This window comes from Scyliorhinus torazame, chromosome 6 (genome assembly GCF_047496885.1).
Source record: "Scyliorhinus torazame isolate Kashiwa2021f chromosome 6, sScyTor2.1, whole genome shotgun sequence".
Classification (NCBI taxonomy): Eukaryota; Metazoa; Chordata; class Chondrichthyes; order Carcharhiniformes; family Scyliorhinidae; genus Scyliorhinus; species Scyliorhinus torazame.
The window spans coordinates 22267078-22291262 of NC_092712.1; the positions used below are offsets into that span (position 1 = coordinate 22267078).

A 24185-nucleotide genomic window follows, 5' to 3' on the forward strand; every position below is an offset into this window, starting at 1 on the left:
GCTCAACATACCAGGGCTCTTTGTGAGCAAAGATTGCTGCTCACCTCCTCGGCTCCTCATGGAAGCCCTTCTGCCGGATTCACGTTTTTTCAAAGGGAGTACTAATTGGCGCCAGCGTGACCACTTGCTGGGAAGACAGGTGGATATGGGGGTCGCTCTCGTTGATGGTTATGGAAATGGGGCTTAAGTGGTGATAATTGGTTTCTCGCCAACTACAGCGAGATCCCGATTTCGCCTACGGGAGCGGGCCAGTTGCACCACAAACTGTTTGGTGCATATCCCGTTTGTGGCCTCTCTCTCGTCACCGGCCTCATTACACTTGAGCGCGAGTATAACAAGGACAACATTTCGCGCCCAATGGCTTTGGTCTTTCAAATGTTGAATTGGGAGAAATGGAATTTACAGTGCAGAAGGAGGCCATTCGGCCCATCGGGTCTGCACCGGCCCTTGGAAAGGGCGCCCTAATTAAGCCCACACCTCCACCCTATCGCAGTAACCCCACCTAACCTTTTTTGGACACGAAGGGCAATTTAGCATGACCAATCCACCTAACTTGCACATCTTTGGACTGTAGGAGGAAACCCATGCAGACACAGGGAGGACGTACAGACTTCACACAGACAGTGACCCAAGCTGGAATCGAACCTGGGACCCTGGAGCTGTGAAGCAACTGTGCTAACGTGCCACCTTTTAATGCGCCTTTTATCTTAACTGATCCAGAATGGAATGTTGAACTAAGACAGTCGAAGGGATGTTTGTGGAGCTTCCTCCTCCAAGCAGTTGTTTGATTGCCCATCACTTTTCACTATTGGTGTGTAGAAAGAGCTTAGATCTGATCCGTTATATGATTATTTAGTTTCATCTATTGCTTATGCTTCTGCTGCCTAGCATATATGTAGTCAGTTCTGTGTTGCAGCTTCACCAGGTTAGTACCTCATTTTTAGGTATGCCTGGTGCTGAATCCGTAGAATATAACAGCACTTAGTTTGGTCTTTGCTAAGTTTTCTTTTTAGATATAAGAAAATCATGAAGTAGCTTAATAGGTGAATTAATAACTACAGAAAAGTAAAATTTCCAACAGAAGCAAGACTACAAATTTTAATGAACTGCAATTACACAGTTCAGTTTCGCCTGACGGCAAAATCAGCATTGCTCAAAACTAAAAAGCAAAACCCAACACTCAAAAATGGAGATTTCAACAGGTGGTTCAGAACTTGTAGTTTTCAAAGGATGAAACTGCTACAGTGCATGAAAACTTTATTTAAATGTGTTTAATTACTGCAAAGGTGCATCAGTCAACATAGCAATACAGAACACATCTGAAGTCAAAAGTGCATTTAACTACAGACCTCTAACAACCACATTTGAGTTGTCAGATCAGCATTTAATATGTTAAAGGTAAATATGGAATTTAGAAAACTGAATAGTTCAATGGATTTGATAATCATTATAGACAACTTAATACATAAGGGGATAATATAGTCAACTTCTTCCCTCGGTGCAAAGCTTGTGTCAACCTGAGAATACATCAAAATTCACACTGACTCAACAATCTAAATGGGAACATGATAGAAATAGGTGCTCCAGAAAAAAAAGCATTCAAACAGTGCCATGTTTATTCCAGAAGAAACTTTACGAAATCTTCAATTGTTTTTAACAATAAGAAGTCTTACAACACCCAGGTTAAAGTCCAACAGGTTTGTTTCAAATCACCTGAGAAAGGAGCAGTGCTCCGAAAGCTAGTGATTTGAAACAAACCTGTTGGACTTTAACCTGGGTGTTGTAAGACTTCTTACTGTGCTCATCCCTGTCCAACGCCGGCATCTCCACATTATGTTTTTAACAAGCTATTTTTAAAGAATTCCAAAGGTTGCATTAAACAGATTTGAAAGTCAGGCAAAAACAATTTGGGGTAACAAATATCAAAACCTTATAAATACTATTTAGTATCATTAAAACTGCCCAACTGCACTAAACAAATTCTGGGAAATCTGAAAACATCTGTTGTACAAGAGTGCTTTCAGTCTTGTTTTGAAGACAAGTCAAATCCTTTCAACATGTGAAAAAGAGAAAATAGCATGCATGTAAATGTTTGCTTAACTAAATATAGTAAGAATACGGAGCGATCAAATTAGCAGCCAATCTGGATTAAACCAAGTACAGTAAAAATAATCAGTTTGATGAAGGTGAGAATTCATATAATCGCTGGAATTGCTCAAAACATTTGAAATGCTTTCCAACATTTTGCAAAGACGTTATGGCCGAGAATTTCCAGCCCATTGCGGTGTGTTTTCCGGTGTTGGAGGCACCTCACTACTGCTGCCAACAGGATCTTCTGGTCCCACTGAAGTTTACGACATTTTCTATGGTGCGCCTACCTTGCCGCGGGAACCTGCCGTTGGGGGAGGGGGAGGCACAATTGGAATGGGCTGGAAAATCCTGCCTTATGAAAAGAGACCTCCAGAACTGACAGGTTCAGAAATTAAGAATCTTGCAAATCATATTCAAAACTTCATTTATAATTGCAAATTTGTTTGGAACAGGTTTTGTTAATTTCTTTGTACCATTTTCACCCAACAGCCGTTTCAAGGTAACCTGAAAGGACACACCAGATAGTGAATGTCAACATTATATACAACCAAATAAAGTGAAGCTGGACATTGGCAGAGAAAAGCTCCCCCTCTCAATAATGCGACTCTCATCCTAAACCTACAAAGACGAGCTTTTGCCATAGTCATGTTATATTTTCCTTCACTCCTCCAAACATCCTTGTAGCTGGAGTGAGATTGCCTGAACTTCACTTGGAACTTGGCTAAGATTTCACAAAAAAAAAGTGGAGGTGAGACAGACACCCCATTCTTCCAGGGGGAACTGCAGCCAGGACTCGGAAGTGAAAGGAACCCACTATCCCTTAAAACCCCAAAAAATCTCTCGACTAGGGTTTATTGTATGAGAATATCAACAATACCTCAAACAAGAGATTGTTGGATTCCCAGATTAACTTGGCCTCACCGAGTTGAAATTACCAGGCTGTTCAACACATCAAATGCATAATTCTAATTCCGCAGTAAAGAAAGAATGATGAGCAAGATTATAATCACACTAACTCTAGCAGTGCTTCTGTATTTTTTAAATTTGTTCATTCATGGTAACTGGGTGTCACTGCCTGAGCCCTAGTCCTTCAGAAAATGTATATCTATAGAAGTTCACAAATTGAGACCAAATTATGATAGCAGAGCAATATTATTTGGGATAAAAATTAACAGAAAATTACAATTTTAATTTTGTCAGGGTTGAATTTGATGTTAGTCAACAGCCATTTACTTGCCCTACTAGTTAGTCAGCAATGCAGTGGCTCAATGGGCTAAATCTTTGCTCCTCTTCTTGAATTTCAAACTAGTCTGTTTCTTCTGAAAAAAATATATTTAAAAAAGGGCTGTGCCTAATTTGGCCCATAGCGTTTAATGAATGATAGTGCAATTTATAGTATTTTTCAGCACTGTTATGGTAAAGGACATAAACCATGGCAAGAAGAGTGCAGTGCAAGCTAATTTCAAAATGGTAGCCTGAAAATATTAGCGAGTAGGGTGGCGCAGTGGTTAGCATTGCTGCCTCACGGCCGAGGATCCGGGTTCGATCCCATCCCCGGGTCAGTGTCCGTGTGGAGTTTGCACATTCTCCCTATGTCTGCGTGGGTCTCACCCCCACAACCTAACAAGATGTGCAGGGTCGGTGGATTGGCCATGCTAAATTGCCCCTTAATTGGGGAAAAAAAAAGAATTGGGTACTCTAAATTAAAAAGAAAGAAAATATTAGAGAGTCTTCAAGCCAGACCTATAAATTGATGAGCCAAAGGGTGAACAAGTCATGCCTCATGTCCTTTCAACATAGTATTTTTTAATGCTCATTTTCAAAAATTAAAATAATTTCCCAACAAAAAACATTTGCCTGGAAGTAGGATCTTTGTTTCTTCGAGTCAAGATAAAATACGAAGAGGAATGCAAATTATTCTTGCAGTTATCAAAATTAAAAACACAGTATACATCCTTGACCTTAGCTTATACCCCCATTGAGATCAAACTGCTTCTCGTAAGTTGCTATAAATGGATTATACTGCATATTAGAAATAAATACCTAGAATGAAAATGAGAAATATCTGAAACTCAACCTGTTCAAGCACTCAAAACACCATTACATCAAAAATTAGTTTTACTCATGCATTTCCGAACAGCTGTGCAAGTTCTGGATTCACAGTCAAAATATTTGAAATTTAAACACACTATAGTCCTCTGACTTTTATTTGATAATGAAACTATTTTCTTGACATGAGAATTGTTTGGACCAGCGTCCTTTACAGCACTTAATTTTAAGCAAATCACAGCTTTGATTAACTCATGTTTCTTAAAGCATTTGCATAATTCTGCCACCTATGTACATGCAAACCTTATCGTTCAAATGAAGTCATTCCTGATGCATGGTCCCATGACTGATCGCACTAATGCAGTTACAGTGGATACAAAAATGTACATTAGTTAATTCTATACGATAAATTTCACTGAAGGAGTTACTTACATCACAAAATATTAACATTTGTTGTCCTATGCAGAGTTCCCCTTCTTATTCCACCAACCCCAAATATGATTAGCAAAGCCTCATTTCTTTGGCGGTTTCTGATGGTTCAAACTTGGTTCATAAATGGAGAAAGGACTGGACAAAGTTGGATCTGAGGTCTTAAACGTTGGATAATGAAACCTTTTTATGGACAACTACACTAAAAGACTACCTAAAATATTTTAAATAATCTAATAAATGTTAGGTTCCCAAGTTGAGCAAGCGAAAAGCTGGAAAACATTCAGAAATAAGGGTACCTGCAATATGCACTCCAAAAACCTGCTCTTTAATCCGATATGCCTAATAAATACTACGATGAAGGGAAAGCATCATACCACAAATTTCTTCATATGTGCGTGCGTCATAAATTCATCAAGGGTTAAAAATGCAATGAAGTTCTCAGCAAGTTACAATGTCACCTAAGAAGCTCTCGGTACTTTCCTCATCAATACAGATTCTACTCACAGAACACACCGCTAAGGCAGTCAGCCAAATAGCCAATTTAATTCACAAATCAACAGAGAAATAAATCACTGGGGGATTTCCCTTCACTTGGGTTGAATTCCAACTTGCCGTTTTCTCTGCACAATAACCTGCTTCTATTTGAAAAAGACCAATTCTTTATCCTTAAAGTTAGTAACTGCAAGTGTTGCCTTCATTCAAGAATAATTAGTTCCCCAAGAACTCACTTTAACTACAGGATTGAAACACAATACAGACATAATCATTCAAAACAACTGTGGCTTCTTCTCCTTAGCCCACTTCCCCAATATGCCTCCTCCAATTTTACAGTCTATTTTCAAATGTTTGTTGTATGGCCGTATTGGTCAACATGATTGGCACATTAAAAGCTACAAGCTTTTCTGACAAGTTATAGTGTAATTCAAAATTCTTACACATTTAGATCAATTTAATTTCCCTGGTTTGCAAACCATGTGCGCTATTCAGGTTCACTTGAGATAAAACTGATGCAGAACGAGAATTTAGTATGTTTACAGACTTAGTTGGTTCTGTTGATTTAAACAACTTCATTTGTTTAAATTTAGAAGCAAATACATCAATTCATAAAGTGTACAAGTGGTGTTTTGTAGCAGTGTCAATCTCACTCCTCCATAAAGAAAGTTCCAATTATTTTTAAATTAACTGTGATTAATCATCTGCTTTGGAAAGGTGAACTCTAAACTCATTGGAGAATACAAATAAAAGGGAATATCAAACGTGTAGATGAACCTGCTGCAAGAAGCAACTGATAGTGAATGCACTGATGGCCACAGTGAAGCTGTTACATTCACATTTGCCCATCCATGCAAACATGCTTATTCACAGGAGTGGCATTACAACTGTATCAGTCAAAAGGAATATTCCTTAACCTAGACTACACAACAAAGGAAAGATGGCTTCAGGTTAGTTCTTCGCTGTACTAGGAGCACTATTCCTTGTTTGCTGACATCTCACTCTCTGGTACTCCCAATGATGGTCATTAGGAACATAAAGATATTGATAATATCGGTATAAAGGTTGAGTGCTGCAAAAACGTATTCCTCCGGACTGATAACCAACTGTTTGTTCCCCAGGATCATCTGTGTGTCAATGGCCAAAAACTGCAGAAGAATTAAAAGTACATAATTAGATGAGACAGTTCATAACGTTTATTCTTTATTCTGTAAAATTAGCTGATGCAAGTTTTCTGTTGAACTCCTCAGACTGGATGGCTATAAGTTATACATGTTTTAGCTGAAGGTGGTGTTCGTTCAAAATGGGATTGATGATTGCCCAAACCCTTCCCATTGAACAAAGTCTTGCTGGGCTGAGCAGTTGGACACATTTAAAAATTATTCCAAGCAGTCTTCATGTGTCATTTGAATTCTCTCTCCTGCTCACAGGTTGTGTGAGAAAACAAGCAAGTGTTGCAGAAAAGGGAAAAAGAAGTTTTCCATAAGACCATAAGACATAGGAGCGGAAGTAAGGCCATTCGGCCCATCGAGTCCACTCCACCATTCAATCATGGCTGATTTCAACTCCATTTACCCGCTTTCTCTCCATAGCCCTTAATTCCTCGAGAGATCAAGAATTTATCAACTTCTGTCTTAAAGACACTCAACGTCCCGGCCTCCACCGCCCTCTGTGGCAATGAATTCCACAGACCCACCACTCTCTGGCTGAAGACATTTCTCCTCATCTCTGTTCTAAAGTGATTCCCTTTAATTCTAAGGCTGTGCCCCCGGGTCCTAGTCTCCCCTGCTAATGGAAACAACTTCCCTACATCCACCCTATCTAAGCCATTCATTATCTTGTAAGTTTCTATTAGATCTCCCCTCAACCTCCTAAACTCCAATGAATATAATCCCAGGACCCTCAGACGTTCATCGTATGTTAGGCATACCATTCCTGGGATCATCCGTGTCCATTTCAATAGGCATATTAGCACAGTAATTAGCACTGTTGCTTCACAGCGCCAGGGACCCGGGTTCAATTCCCGGCTTGGGTCACTGTATGTGTGGAGTCTGCATGTTCTCCCAGTGTATGCGTGGATTTCCTCCGGGTGCTCCGGTTTCCTCCCACAAGTCCTGAAAGACGTGCTTTGTTAGGTGAATTGGACATTCTGAATTATCCCTCACTGCACCTGAACAGGCACTGGAGTGTAGCGCAGTAACTTCATTGCAGTGTAAGCCTACTTGTGACACTAATAAAGATTATTATTAGTAGTAGTAGTAGTAAAACATGGCTAATAGCAGGGTAGAATAGAACTTCTAAGGAAAGAAGGAAGCAAGCATTTATTGGAATATATGCAAATCACAGAAATAAGTATTTTGCCTTTATTTTCACAGAACATTGCAATACCCGAGTAGGCACAGTGCAGTGGAAGCTAATATTAAGAGATAAAATTAAAGGTAGGCTTTAAGAAATTACCCAAACTTAAAAGTAGAAAATCACTGGAATCTGGTTATATCACAGTACAACATCTACAAGGAAGAAATTGACTGCAATTTTTCAAAACTCAGTGGAAAGGCAAACTACAAAAAAATCCCCAACACTAGTGGGTCTAGATAACAAATTAGATTTTTGGATGAAAAATTAGTAACAGGACTAGGCCGCTTTGTTCTATATCCAGGCCAGTACATTTTCAGTTACAAAATATATGAAGTACTCCCAATCTATCGATTCTCCCAGCTTCACAAGGATGGTGTCTTTCTGATACCCATGTGCTGTCATGTCAAGGTGATGACACCTTTTGAGCTCATGTCCATAAACATTGCCTTGCTGTAGAACTAATTATGAAATCATATGGTTTATTTATTGGTTGAGTTTGTAGTAGCAATTAGTTTCCAACATGCAGACAGACAAATACAGAATCATTAACTATAAACATTCACAAGGTCCCCCATGGAATATAAAAGTGGATAAGAAAGGTCTTGCCAGCTCATTCGTTTTCCCAGTATGTTTTCTACAATTTTCCATTGATCTAATGCCATGACTGACAAGTCTATCAATAACCAGACTTTTTTTTAGGCATTAGTTAGCACTAGAAAGTTGATAGTTGCAGACAAGGTGGAATATCACGGGTGTATTTATTTCACAATGTTTATTGTTGGTACTTACAAGAGAGAGTAATCTAGGTGAAAACACAAGTGAGGAAATAAAAGGTAATAAGCTACAAAGAGATGGACAGATTAAGTGAATTGTCAACAAGGTGGCAGATGGAATATGAAGTGGACAAGTATGAGGTGATTCACTCGGTTTTTAATTATTTAAAAGATGTGAAATGATGTTTTAAGAGACTTGATTGGGTTCGTACAAGGAACACAGCAAACAATTAGGAAACAATTGACATGTTTTTTATTGCAAGGGATTGAGTACAAACATAAGGGAGTCTTGCTACAATACATGGCGCTTTGTGAAGACCACACCTGGAGTAGTGTAGGATTTTTGAATCCATATTGAGGAAGGATATACTTTCGCTTAAAGCAAAGGTTCACTAGATTGGTCCCTGGAATCTGAGTAAACTGGGTCCATAGTCTCAGAAATTAGAAGAATGAGGGGAGATCTCCATGAAACATTCATTTTTTCAATTCTTTTAAATAAATTTAGAGTTCATTTTTTCCAATTAAGGGGCAATTTAACATGGATAAATCCACCTACCCTGCACATCTTTTAGGTTGTGGGGGCGAAACCCATGCAAACATGGGGATTTGGATTTTGTTTATTGTCACGTGTACCGAGGTACAGTGAAAAGTATTTTTTGCAAGCATCTCAAACAGATCATTTAAGCACATGAAAAAAGAAAATCTTTAAAAAATACATAATAGGGCAACACAAGGTACACAATGTAACTACATAAACACCGGCATTGGGTGAAGCATACAGGGGTGTAGTGTTAATCAGGTCAGTCCATAAGAGGGTCGTTTAAGAGTCTGGTAATAGCGGGGAAGAAGCTGTTTTTGATCTGTTTGTGCGTGTTTTCAGTCTTTTGTATCTCCTGCCCGATGGAAGAAATTGGAAGAGTGAGTAAGCCGGGTGGGAGGGGTCTTTGATTATGCTGCCTGCTTTCCCCAGGCAGCGAGAGGTGTAGATGGCGTCAATGGATGGGAGGCAGGTTTGTGAGATGAACTGGGCCGAGCAGTTGCCATACCAGGCTGTGATGCAGCCGGAGAGGATGCTTTCTATGGTGCATCTGTAAAAGTTGGTAAGAGTTAATGTGGACATGCCAAATTTCCAGTTTCCTGAGGAAGTGTAGGCACTGTTGTGCTTTCTTGGTGATAGCGTCGACATGGGTGGACCAGGACAGATTTTTGGAGATGTGTACCCCTAGGAATTTGAAGCTGCTAGCCATCTCCACCTCGGCACCATTGATGCTGACAGGGGTGTGTACAGTACTTTGCTTCCTGAAGTCAATCACAGCTCTTTAGTTTTGCTGGCATTGAGGGAGAGATTGTTGTCGCTGCACCACTCCACTAGGTTCTCGATCTCCCTCCTGTATTCTGACTCGTCGTTATTCGAGATCCGGCCCACTATGGTCGTATTGTCAGCAAACGTTTCGATGGAGTTGGAACCAAATTTTGCCACGCAGTCGTGTGTGTACAGGGAGTAAATTAGGGGGATAAGTACGCAGCCTTGCGGGGCCCCGTTATTGAAGACTATTGTGGAGGAGGTGTTGTTGTTTATTCTTCCTGATTGTGGTCTGTGGGTCAGAAAATTGAGGATCCAGTTGCAGAAGGAGGAGCCAAGTCTGAGGTATTGGGGAGAATGTCTCCATGAAACATTCATGATTATGAAGGAACTTGACAGAATTACAGAATTGTAAAAGGAGGCCATTTGGCCCATCGTGTTTATACCAAACGAGCATCATGACCTAGTGCCATTCCCCTGCACATAATCATCTAATTCCTTTTGATCGAATCTGCCTCCACCAGGCAGTGCATTTAAGACCGAAGCACTCAAAAGTTCTCATCACATTTGCTTCTTTTGCAAATCACTTTAAATCCGTGCCCTCTCGTTCTTGATCCTTTTACAAGCGGGAACACTTTTTCCCAATCTACACTGTCCAGCTGGACAGACACTGAGACATTGTTTCACATGGCTGAGGAATCTAGAACAAGCGGACACAGTTTCACGAAAAGGGACCGAGATGAGGAGAAATCTCTTCACTTAAAAGGGTTATATATTGTTAGAATTCTCTACCCCAGAGGGTGCGGATGCACCATCATGGAAAATATTGAAGGCTGAGACAGACAGCCTTGGTTGTTTAGGGAATTAAGGAATATGGGGAATGGGCTGAAAAGTGGAGTTGAAGCCCAAGGTTAGCCATGATCATACCGATTGGTGCAGCAGGCTTGACAGGCCATATGGTCTCCTGCTGTTATTCTTTATGTTACTATCTTATCCCAGATTTGATAACCACCAATCTGGTCAGTCTGCAGAAGATCATATGTCATATTTGTAGTAAAGGTCTTCATGTGATATGCTAAGTAAATGGTTATTTTTTATGGAATTTCTTTTGGAGCAAATATTTTGTGCATCTTTTAGCATTGAAATATATTATTTTGAACCTACATTTTAAAAGTAAAGCCTGAAATTCAGACTATTGTGCATGGAGCATTCCACTAAAGGTCTGGAATCAATCCCGGAAATTTAAGTGGGCCTTTTAAATTTAATTAATCAACATCAAACATTTTCTTAAACATATAGCAGGCAGGCCTTCAATACTCGATATGGACACTTCCTTTACACGTCACTGACACTAAGCATCCCTCTCGGGGATCTCCTTGGCCAAATCCTCTAATCATCACTAATGAGTGTCTATCGCAACAGGAAATTTACTTTTTATTCTTTCTTTCAAGGCTGATGCCAGCCTCAGCTCTGTGGTACTGTTCTTGCCTTCACGGTAGAAGATTGTGGGTTGAAGTTGCACTCCAGAGACATGGGCTTGAATTGTGGTGCACCTGACGTCAGATGGGCGGAAGCAGATGTGAAACCACGTCTCCCGAGATTGCATTAACAAGATATTACGTTTGCTAGCCAATTAACGGCCATCCAGTGTGAAACATACTCGTGAAAGAATGAGTGCTGCTGGGGAGGGTGGAAACGGAGGCTGGCTTCCAACATGTTCCCTTGGAGATGTAGCTACTGCGGAGCTGCCTGAGGGAACTGCTGACTTGTAAAATATATCAGTGGAAAAACTAAGTCTGCACCATCCCTTGGAAAGCCCACACCTCCATCACGTAACCCAGTAAGGCCAATTAACCTTTTTGGACACCAAGGGCAATTTAACATGGCCAATCCACCTAAACCTGCACATCTTTGAGCTGTGGGAGGAAATCAGAGCACCCGGAGGAAACCCACACAGACACAGGGAGAACGTGCAGACACCGCACAGTAACCCAAGCCGGGAATCGAACCTGGGACCCTGGAGCTGTGAAGCAACAGTGCTAACCACTGTGCCACCATGCCACCCATATCCCACCCTGGATTGAGGCTGCAGCTAAAACGTAAAGGCTACCTAGCCAATTCGGTCCGCCAATCGTAAAGGCGACAGGCAACATAAAATTCACTTCCCGAGTGTCAGTTACCGCACTTCCACCTCTCGCATTTGCACCCTGACCGAATAACGCAAGGGCATGATGATGTCCGGATATGTGCCCAACATCTTCTCGTTCTTTGGGTTGGGCATGCGCTTTCCTGAGCAACACTAAATTCTAGCCATGAATACAAAATCTAGATTGACAAAGAATTAATTGTGACCCCAAGTGAGTGATTAGGATCTGGATTCAATATCAAAGTGTTTTGTGGAAGCAAATTCATGGCTTTCAAATGAGAATTGAATAAGCATCAAAACAGAAAAATATCTGCAGGAGGCGATAGAGGAATGAGCGGGGGAGTGAATCTAGCCGAGTTATTATTGCAGAGTTGACACAGACACAATGGCCTCCATTGTGTTGTAACTATGATAATAATCTTTATTGTCACAAGTAGGCTTACATTACAATGCTATGAAGTTACTGTGAAAAGCCCCTAGTTGGCACACTCCAGCGACTGTTCGGGTACACTGAAGGAGAATGAAACCGAAGCCCACGCAGACACGGGGAGAATGAGCAGATTCCACACAGACAGTGACCCAAGCGGGAATTGAACCCGGGTCCATGGCGCTGTGAAGGAACTGTTATACGACACACCATGTCAGAGGTCTTTCAGATGAGACTTAAAGAAAATCCTCTCCGGTGGATGAAAAATATCCCATTACATTATTTCCTTTTCCTGGGTGTTCTGCCTAATAATTATCCCTCAATCAGCACCACTGTAAATGGATTACGTGGTCACTGTCACACTATGTTAATTGGCTACTGCACTACCTTCATTCCAACCATGATAATACTCTCAGTACTTCATTTGCTGTAATGCATTATGGGACATACAAGTTATAAATAACACAATATAAATTCCTTTTTATCCGCACTCGCTACGGTAGATTAGTGTGTGAACCAGTATCATATCACTTTAGGTCATGATGCAGAAAAAAGGGCAGCTTACAGTGCATGTGTATTCCAGACTCTTCAATCAATTAAGTAAATCTAAAATTTGGTCAACATTCTTATCAACAGGCAAGACTTTGATCCTTAGAAAGGTAAATCCACAGAACTTGCGACTGTTTTGAAAGGTGCAACTAACTAAATTTCTAAAGTTTTGAAATGATTTTGGGGAAGCATGATCATTTATTCGTCTGATGAAACTTTAAGGAAGCATTCGCACTTACCACGGTGAAGATCAGTGCACCAACAGAAGCATACACAATCTGGAGAATCCGGTTCTGGATAAAAATGCACAGAATTCCGAAGAAAAAGAGCACAACCGCAGACACCAACATCACACCCATACAGGAAGTAAAGTCATACTTTGTCTGTGAAGAGGGAAGAAAATCCATTAGCGGGAAAACAAATTAACACTATACAGGCATCAGGACTGGATGACAAGTCACTGATCCACAATTAAATCTCATGTGGTTGGAAATAAAGCCATTAGTAGAAGTAGCTAAATAGAGTTCCATTACGAGTATGTCTCTAATTCATTGGTCCTGCCACAGTCTCATCTATTAATCCTGGTCCCCCCAGGATTAATAGATGAGATATACAGGCATCAGGACTGGATGACAAGTCACTGATCCACAATTAAATCTCATGTGGTTGGAAATAAAGCCATTAGTAGAAGTAGCTAAATAGAGTTCCATTACGAGTATGTCTATAATTCATTGGTCCTGCCACAGTCTCATCTATTAATCCTGGTCCCCCCAGGATTAACAGATGAGATATACAGGCATCAGGACTGGATGACAAGTCACTGATCCACAATTAAATCTCATGTGGTTGGAAATAAAGCCATTAGTAGAAGTAGCTAAATAGAGTTCCATTACGAGTATGTCTATAATTCATTGGTCCTGCCACAGTCTCATCTATTAATCCTGGTCCCCCCATGCCGACATTATAGTTAAGAGAGCCCACCAACGACTCTACTTTCTCAGAAGACTAAGGAAATTTGGCATGTCACCTACGACTCACCAACTGAAATGAAATGAAAATCGCTTATTGTCACGAGTAGGCTTCAATGAAGTTACTGTGAAAAGCCCCTAGTCGCCACATTCCGGCACCTGTTCGGGGAGGCTGGTACGGGAATTGAACCAGCCTGCTTGGTCTGCTTGAAAAGCCAGCAATTTAGCCCAGTGTGCTAAACCAGCCCCTGGTTCCAACTTCTATAGATGCGCCATAGAAAGCATTCTTTCTGGTTGTATCACAGCCTGGTATGGATCCTGCTCTGCCCAAGACCGCAGGAAATTACAAAAGGTTGTGAAATTAAATGAAAATCGCTTATTGTCACAAGTAGGCTTCAATGAAGTTACTGTGAAAAGCCCCTAGTCGCCACATTCTGGCACCTGTTCGGGGAGGCCGATACGGGAATTGAACCCGCACTGCTGCCTTGTTCTGCTTTACAAGCCAGAAACTAAACATAGCCCAGTGTGCAAACTTTTAATTTGTCCTTTCAAACGGATCAACCCTTTATCCCCACACATGAAGACTTTAAAAGAAAAAGGTTTCCAAGTAAACAATCAAAATGATTAGTATAACTACAGGAAGCATTAGGAACAGAATCTGAAAGCATGGGGTGTAGGTGGCTTCACACACCACAGTCAACAGTGACATAAAATTCTTGTGTCAGAGGAACGGAGAGTTCAGGAAGAGGGCTGGAGCTGGAGGAAATTTCAGATGTAGAGGGGTGATGCCAAGATTGAAATACAAGGATGGTTTTAAATTGGAGGCACTGGGGGACATGCTACTAATACAGGTTAGCATTCAAGAACAGGTGGAAAATTTGGGAAAGCAACCAGGAGAATAATTGAACAAAATTTGTAGGTGGCAGACAGGGATAAGCAGCATATGGACGGCGGCTGGAAAGGTGGCAGGCAGTGTGACCATGAATACATGAATTCTTGGGAGGTAGGAATGATAGGCTGTCAGAAACTAAGATAATTCACACCATTGGATACATGCATCATTCCATCGCTCCCCCCACACAATTTTCTCTCGATGTCCACTTTAGCAAGCTCATGTGTGTATGTATTTTTTGAAAAGCTTACCTGCATAGAGAAAATGACAACAGTAAAGCAAACAGCTGCAGTGATACCAACAGCCATCACTACAGAGTCTGTACTGTAGAAACTTGCAATCATTCCAGCCATGTACGACATACTCAGGGTCAGGATAGACTGCAGACAGAAAAGCAATAGCAAGTAATAAATATTATATACACTGCTACCTGTTTGCATCAGACATCAATACCTTTTGGGATTAAATAGTGTCAGTCTCCCTCAATTTATAGCTTTACTTTTATTTGATCATGATATATAGAATTCCACAGTGCAGGAGGCCATTCAGCCTATTGAGTCTGCCCTGACCCTCCGAAAGAGCACTCTCCCGAAGCCAATCCCCAGGCCCATCTCCATAACCCCACCTAACCTGCGCATATTTGGACTGTGGGAGGAAACCAGAGCATCCGGAGGAAGCCCATGCAGACACGGGGAGAATGTGCAAACTCCACAAAGACACCCAAGGCCGGAATTGAACTCGGGTCCCTGGCGTGTGAGACAACAGTGTGCCACTGAGCCATCCTATATAGCATTCTCATTATGTTTTGCATTAGATATCGTGTATTGTACATGGATGACTGAGCTTGGTTTGCCCACAGCAACATGGACATAAAACTGCAGCATGATCAAATTCATGTAATTAATTCACACAACTGTATTTTGTACTGCTACACAATACCACAATTCACCACGTGCTCTCTCAACTCAAATCAAAAGTCTTGGAAATGTACTTTCAACATTTCCAACAAAGGCTGCCTCAGTATAAATTTTCAGTTGTATAAAAGCTACATACTCACAGGAGTCTGTTCATCTACTTCCTGCCCTCAAAAGCAGTAGGACTAGCGCCCTGCTCTACTGCTGCTGGCCTGAAAAGTTCATAATCAAATCTACTACTGCACACCTTCCCTTCGTGCAAAAACTAAGCGTAAAGGGATATTACACCTTTGAACATTTGCTGGGAATAGATTGAGATAACCAAAATGAACAAACAATGCAGGAGTTAAGTGCTAATGTCTAGCTTTAATATACATTTCTGAAACTGTTCAAACGTGTAAATCGATCTTATTTTTAAACTAATGTTATTTTGTCCTTTCAAAAGAATCAACCCTTTATCTCCACACATTAAATTTTGAAAAGAAAAGTTTCCAAATTTCCCTTCACAGCACCTTATGATATTCTGACTAACAGCAGTGTTATTTCTACATTGTTTGGATTTAAAATTGTCACTTGGTCGTACAGAATGTAAACACTGCTGAAAAGAGATATGTTGCTGAAGCTTTTCCAATAATTTTTAGAAAGTGCGTCAGAACAACTTGAGACCAATTTGTGCAGTGACTGCCCGCTGGAACTGAAATAAGACCATAAGACATAGGAGCAGAATTAGGCCACTCGGCCCATCGAGTCTGCTCTGCCATTCAATCATGGCTGATATTTTTCTCATCCCCATTCTCCTGCCATCTCCCCATATCCCCTTATTAAATCAAGAACTATTTATCCCTGTCTTAAAGACACTTTGTAATTTGGCCTTCACAACCTTCTGCGTCAAAGAGTTCCACAGATTCACCATCCTCTGGCTGAAGAAATTCCTCCTCATCTGTTTTAAAGGATCGTCCCTTTAGTCTGAGATGGTGTCTTCTGGTTCTAGTTTTTCCAATAAGTGGAAACATCCTCTCTACGTCCACTCTATCCAGGCCTTATAGTATCCTGTGAGTTTCAAAAGATCCCCCCTCACCCTTCTAAACTCCAACGAGTACAGACCCAGAGTCTTCAACTGTTCCTCATACGACAAGCTGTTCATTCTTGTGAAACCTCCTCTGGACCCTTTCCAACGCCAGCGCATCCTTCCTTAGATACGGGGTCTAAAACTGCTCACAATACTCCAAATGGGGTCTGACCAGAGCCTTATACAGCTTCAGAAGTACATCCCTGGTCTTGTATTCACGCCCTCTTGACATGAATGCTAACATTGCTTTTGCCTTTTTTTTTTAATAAACATTTTATTGAGGTAGTTATGGTTTTATAACAATAACAGAAGAAACAGTGTACACACAAATATAAACATAGTGCAAAGGCCGTCTTCCTCCCTCACAGGTCCCACCTTTCTTATACCCTAATGTAAACTAAACCAAACCCCAACCCCCCCCCCCCCTTCTGCTGACGGTTAATTTTCCCCAAAGAAGTCGACGAACGGCTGCCACCGCCGGACGAACCCTAACATTGACCCTCAGGTCGAACTTGATTTTCTCCAGACAGAGAAAGCTAGCCATGTCAGTTAGCCAGGTCTCCGACTTCGGGGGCTTTGAGTCCCTCCAAGCGAATAATATCCGTCTTTGGGCTACCAGGGAGGTAAAGGCCAGAACGTTTGCCTCTTTCTCCTCCTGGATTCCCGGGGCTTCCGACACTCCGAAAATCGCCACCTCGGGACTCGGTGCCACCCTTGTTTATAACACCTTGGACATGAGATCCGTGAACCCCTGCCTGAATCCCCTAAGCTTCGGGCATGTCCAGAACATATGAACATGGTTCGCTGGTCCTCCCGCACACCTTGCTCACCTGTCTTTCTACCCCAAAGAACCTGCTCATCTGGGCCAGTCATGTGAGCCCGGTGAACAACCTTAAACTGTATCAGGCTGAGCCTGGCACATGTGGGCGCGTTGACTCTACTCAATGCACCCGCCCAGAGAGCATCCTCTATCTCTCCTCCTTACTCCTCTTCCCATTTGTGTTTCACCTCCTCAGTCTGCGTTTCCTCTGACCCCATGAGTTCCTTGTAAATGTCCGAAACCCTCCCTTCTCCCACAGACATTCTGGAAACAACTGTCCTGTATCCCCCTTGGTGGTAAGAGCGGGAAGGTTGAGACCTGCCTGCGCAGGAAATCTCGCGCCTGCAGGTACCTAAACTTATTTCCACCAGTCAGTTCAAATTTCTCCTCCAATTCCCTCAGGCTGGGGCAGCTCCCCCCTATAAACAGATCTCCCATCCTCTCGATCCCTGCTCTTTGCCATCGACGGAACCCTCCATTAAGCCTCCCCGGGACAAACCGATGATTATTGCAGATTGGAGTCCAGACCGATACTCCCTCTGCTCCGTTTCCTCCATTGCCCCCAGACTCTCAGGACCGCCACCACCACGGGGCTGGTGGAGTATCGTACCGGCGGGAACGGAAGAGGCGCCGTTACCAATGCCCCCAAACTCGTTCCCTTACATGATGCCGCCTCTATCCGCTCCCACATCGGACGCCCCACCACCCACTTTCTAAGCATGGCTATATTTGCCGCCCAATAATAATTACTAAAGTTCGGCATCGCCAAGCCGCCCTCCCCCCGGCTGCGCTCCAGCATCCCCTTTTGTACTCGCGGGGTCTTACCCGCCCATACAAAGCCAGAGATCACCTTATTTACCCGTTTAAAAAGGGCCCGTGGGATAAAGATGGGGAGACACTGAAACACAAACAGGAATCTCGGGACGACCGTCATTTTCACTGTCTGTACCCTCCCAGCCAGTGATAACTGGAGCATGTCCAACCTTCGGAAATCTTCTTTCAGTCGGGTCAAATTTAACTAATGTAGCCGTTCCCATTCCCGTGCCATCCGGATGCCTAGGTACCGAAAGCTTCCCCCTACCACTCTAAACGGCAGCTCTCCCAATCGCTTCTTCTCCCGCCTTGCCTGGATCACGAACATCTCAGTTTTCCCCATGTTCAATTTATAACCCGAAAACCAGCCAAATTCCCCCAGAATCCTCAATTTCTTCCATCCCTTCTAGTGGGTCCGAAACATATAGGAGCAGGTCATCTGCATATAGCGAGACTCTGTGGGCGCGATTCTCCACTCCCACGCCGAAGTGGCCGCGCCGTCGGGAACGCCGTCGAGGTTCACGATGGCGCGGACCGGCCCCGATACTGACCGATTCAGGGCCCGAAAAAGACTAGGATCGGGGCCGCGAGAACCTCGGGGGGGCGTTCCGCGAAGGCCGCGTCGTCACCGTGCGACGCCCGAATGACACACCACTGCGTCATAAATTGCGCAAACCGCGCACAGAGGACCCGGAGGAGAATTGAGGAGATGGCTGAGCCCCTAAGAGCCGCACCGAGGTTCCGGGATACGGACCTGGACACCCAGGTGGATGAGGTGGAGCGGAGAAGGGACACCCTCTGCCCAAGACGTGGGCATCGCCAGCCATCCAGTGCGGTGAGGCGCGGCTGGCGGGAGGTGGGCATTGCAGTCAGTGCTGTGGGGCAGACCCCCCGGATGGGGGAGCAGTGCCGCAAGAAGCTGCACGACCTCACCCGGGCTGCCAGGGTAAGTGCCATGAGGGTGCCCCCAGGCCCCCCCCGGCGTTGGGAGTGTTGGGGGGGACTGGGGCATCAGGGGCGATGTTGGGGGGGTTTGGGGGGTGTCACGGTGCCCAACTATCTACTCGACCCACATGAGTGATCCGAAATGGCTATCGCCGAGTACTCAGTATCCTCTACGCTCGCTATAGCGCCTTGCTCAAAATAAAAAAGTCGATCCGGGAATAAGCCTTATGGACATGTGAGAAGAATGAAAATTCCCTAGCCCCCGGCCTTGCAAATCTCCAAGGGGCCACCCCTCCCATCTGATCCATAAACCCCCTCAGCACCTTAGCCGCCGCCGGCTTCCTACCCGTCCTAGACCTGGAGCGATCCAGTGTCGGATCCAACACCCTGTTAAAGTCTCCCCCCATTATCAGGCCCCCCACTTCCATATCTGGGATCCGACCCAACATGCGCCGCATAAGACCATAAGACATAGGAGCGGAAGTAAGGCCATTCGGCCCATCGAGTCCACTCCACCATTCAATCATGGCTGATTTCAACGCCATTTACCCGCTCTCTCTCCATAGCCCTTAATTCCTCGAGAAATCAAGAATTGATCAACTTCTGTCTTAAAGACACTCAACGTCCCGGCCTCCACCGCCCTCTATGGCAATGAATTCCACAGACCCACCACTCTCTGGCTGAAGAAATTTCTCCTCATCTCTGTTCTAAAGTGACTCCCTTTTATTCTAAGGCTGTGCCCCCGGGTCCTAGTCTCCCCTGCTAATGGAAACAACTTCCCTAACAGAGACTTAATGCATGGGTTGGATGTCTCTCTGACCAAATTACAAATCACATTCTGATCAATTTGGAATTAGTTTCCATTTTTATCCCTTCTCTTTCCCCTCCACTCACACCACCCAGATCACACTGGTCTAGTTTGCTTTGGAGTAAGTGTTAATGACACTACTTACCAAAGCAATGAGATTCCAGGGGTGCTTCCTTCTGATTTGTCCACAACAGCTGAGAGCAATAAGGGTAACAAAGAATACTCCATACGAGGCATAGTAGATCCAAGGAGTGCGTCTCACAAATCTCTTGGCATCAGAAACAAAGGTACAAACGCACACAAAAATGAAAGTCACCAGTAGCTGTAAAGTCAAAACCATGTAGACCTGCAAGTAGTGAGAAAAATAATCAATCCTGTGCATTTATTAGTGAAGAGATAGCAGTGTGTGTAAATCAGCAAGTGCTCAGTCAAGTCCATTATCTTGTGGTACAAGAATAATTTTTTATTTATTAGAGTACCCAATTCTTTTTTTTCCAATTAAGGGGCAATTTAGCGTGGCCAATTCACCTGCACATCTTTGGTTTGTGGGGATGAGACACACGCAGACATGGGGAAAATGTGCAAACAGTGACCCGGGGCCGGGATCGAACCCAGGTCCTCAGTGCCGTGAGGCAGCAGTGCTAACCACTGTGCCACCGTGCCGCGCCTTCTGATACAAGTATAAGCACAGAACTTTTCTAGACCAATATCGGGTTACACCGTAAAGAATAAACAGAACCAGCAGGGTTTGCTTAGTAACTGGAAGCCCTAGTGAGGATACAAAAAACTTTCAAGTTTCAGTTTTAGCCAAATTTGTTGGCAGTTAGAGACAGGACCTCGGGGATCGAACAATTTTCAACTCTGCCAGGAGGAAAACTGGTCAGGATGGGAGCTACAAAGAGGCAGGCTTCCTAAAGTGCAAGTTATAGCCCAGATAACCAGGAAATTGGGACAGGAAGAATGTTTAAGACGACTGGAGTGAAGTGAACAGAGACCACGGTATAGTTCAGAAGAATTCAAGGAAAAGTAAACAAAGTGTTCTGAGTTAAAGAAAATTGCAGAAACCAGATTTAAGGTGGGGCTGCAGCCTTCAAAAGGTAAATCAAACATCCGATGCCATTTTAATACAGTCGAGGAATCGAGAGTTAAAGTAATTGTGAGCAGTTTGCACAGCAGTCAAGACAAAAAATCTTAAAAGGCTTGGTGTAAAATCTTGGGCTGGATTCACTGTTAAAGTAGAGTGGAAGCTTTGTTTAAAAGCTGAGAGTGGAAGCTTTGTTTAAAAACTGTCATTTGGAAAATCTAATCTGGATTTCAGAATGCAAACCAAGGGAAAGCATTATTCTAAGAGAAGATTTTAAAATGTGTTTTGGGAATGGAGTTTGGAAACCCTCACATGACAATCATCTGAGGGAATTTGGATTTGATTATTGTCACGTGTAACAAGGTACAAGGAAAAGTATTTTTCTGCGTGCAGCTCAAACAGATAATTTGTACATGAAAAGAAAATACGTAATATGGCAACACAAGGTATACAATGTAAATACCTAGACACCGGTATCGGGTGAAGCATACCTCGGGGGGGGGGGGGGGGGGGGGGGAGTTTAAAGTGGATTTCATAATCTGAAGATGTGGACTCAATGTTGAGTCCATAAGGCTTGAAAGAATTACTGTTTCTCTAGCTTACATTTGGCTTTACTGAAACACTGCTAGGGGCTGAGGACAGAAATGTAACTATCAGAGTAAGATGGTGAATTAAAACGGCAAGCAACCTGAAGGTCCATTCATGCTGAACAGAGGTGTTCCAAATAGTAGTTACCCAGTCAGTATTTGGCCTTTCCAATGTAGACACCACCTCTCATTGTGAGTGGCAAATACACTAAATTGAAAGAAGTAAATTACTGTTTCACCTGGAAGGAGTGTTTGGGGTCTTGGATGGAGAAAGAGGAGGTAAAGAGGCAGGAACGACTACTCACAAGGACAGGACAGCTTGCGATTCCAGCCACTACACTACACATAATCCTAGCTGCTGGTCACATGCTGCTCTCCATCCTGGCCACTTGTTTATTTGCATATTTCCATGAAAACATAACTCAACACGCTGTGTTGTGTTTAGTAGTGGCATCATGCTGGAGGTGCTGCAAATGACAGAGAGCATTCTCCTGACTAAGGAGGCTGGTGGGGTTCAAAGTGAGGACAAGGCAAAATCCTGTTGTAGTTCTGGAGGAGGGGCGGGGTAGACACTCCAGCCACATATTTTTTTTTTTTAATAAATCAAAAAATTTAAATATTGCTTTTTCACATGTGTATCTCTTACAATTATTCCACACAGGAGTTTTACCTTCCTAATAAATGCTCTGCGGATGTTCTTGTCTTCAAAGGTCGCCGCAGTAAATTCCTCATTGTCATAATAAGATGGTGGAACATCATCGTGGTAACCAGGGCTTCCCAAGGCAACTACAATAAAACAAAAATTCTTATCACTAGATGTGTTTTGAAAGGCAAAATTCATTGTTTTTTGCATTGCAATGCATCCAAACTACAAAGCTGCACATGATGCACTAACATGGTGACTAGAAAGTTGGAAAAATAGTCAGAAACATAGGATTGCCCAATGAACTTGTATTTTAATTGATGTTAACTGTATGTTCACACTTCCTCCTCTCCAGACATGCATCTAGTGTATATTCTGAACCATTTATAAAACTTAGTCCATATGCCTAATCAAAGTTTGTGCAAAACAGTTTTGTTTAATTTCCTATCTGGGATTGGAAGGCAGATCTAGGCTAGATGTTTGGAGGAGTTTCTCTTCCTGGAGAATAATGTATCTGTGGAACAAGTTGTCAGTTTAAGTGATTCATTGAATTCCTCTATAAAAGTGATATGTAATTTTTAAAACTGGTGCGAAGCCTTTAAATTCTGTAAAGAAAAATAAATAAATTATTTGTTCATCTCAACGATTCCACCTTTCTATCCTCTTCTTTATAATAAAGACTTCCAAGTTACACTTTTTTTATTCTCAAGTGCCTTTCCTTTTCAGAGAATGTTTAAGAGTCAACCACAGAATATCATGGAATACGTGGAAGGAGGCAAATTTGCAGTGCTGTGGATCTGGAGTCACATGTAGGTCAGACCAGGCAAGGTCACCATTACTGAGACTAGTTTTCAATTCCAGATTAATTAATTGAATCTAAATTCCATCAAGTTCGAAAGTGGGATTTGAACATTAGCCTGGGTGTCTGATTACTAGTCCAGTGACATCACCACATCTTCCACTTCCACATACCAGATTTGTTTGCAGATCACTCCAAGTAACCACAAAAAAGGAGAAAAAAATTTAGAAAGAAAAATAATTTTCCAGAAAGTATTCTTCACTCGGTTTGATGCCACATATTTCGAGTTGAGCTACAGGACTGCCCATTGTTCCAATTGACTTCTCTCTTGAAACTGGTACTGATAGACAAGGACAAGAATCAAGACACATCTCGCTTAACTTTTTGCCTCCGGTTTGCGAAGTCCAAAAATCCAAGTTTAGTTGACTCACCATTGTTCTGATCTGGGGTGTGTGCAATGCACAACAACTACTGCACAAAGGAAACATTCGGGGGCCATTTATCCCATCATGCCTGTGCTAGCTCTCTACAAGAGCAATCCAATTAGCTCCATTCCCTTATCCTTTCCCCACCATCCCTGCAAATTTTCATGCCTGTCATAATACACTGCATGGTAAAAAATGTTATCTTGCCTTGGGTTCTTTTAACTGTTTTATTTATGTCCTCTGCCTACTGCCAATAGAAACAGTTTCTGCTTACATCTGCCAAAGTGAACACAAGTTTTGAATGCCTCCACTACATTTCCCCTTACTCTCCTCAGCAATGAGAACAGTCTTAGCTTTTCCAGTCTCCTCCCCCACCCCTCCCCAAAACCTCCACTCCTACATAATTAAAGTCTATCATCTCTGGTACTAATCTAGTACATTTCCTCAGCACTCCACCTTGCCAAGTCCTTGACATCATTCCTGAAGTGTGTTGCTCAAAACTGCAGCTGAGACCTAACCCAAGCCATAACGTCCTAGCATTTGTACTCTCTGCCTCTATTCATGGAAAAGAATGCCACATGCTTTTCAATAGCCTCATTAACTTTCCCTGCCACCCCCAAAGGTTTCTCACTGTTTCACACCTATGAGACACCATTCATCTTTAACAAATCCATGCTGTCATTTATCTATCCACGCCTTTCCAAACGTTAAGTGACCTCAGACCCCAAAATGTTCCCCATCGTTGGCATTAGACTGACTGATAACTGTAGTAGCCAGATATATCCATATCCTCTTATT

At 42.7% G+C, this 24185-nt stretch overlaps 1 protein-coding gene across 1 annotated transcript in view; it reads right to left on the minus strand.

Annotated features, from left to right (window-relative positions):
* Window positions 1-1240: 1240 nt before the first annotated feature.
* Window positions 1241-24185, minus strand: part of LOC140424706 (protein lifeguard 1-like) — a 118434-nt gene continuing 95489 nt past the window's right edge. Inside the window, exons 3-7 of the mRNA XM_072508010.1 lie at window positions 22191-22306; window positions 19995-20195; window positions 14732-14860; window positions 12860-13003; window positions 1241-6212 (exon numbers count right to left, since the gene is read on the minus strand). Coding sequence (XP_072364111.1) covers window positions 6063-6212; window positions 12860-13003; window positions 14732-14860; window positions 19995-20195; window positions 22191-22306 — 740 coding nt within the window. The 3' untranslated portion in view covers window positions 1241-6062. The remainder of the gene's footprint in view (window positions 6213-12859; window positions 13004-14731; window positions 14861-19994; window positions 20196-22190; window positions 22307-24185) is intronic.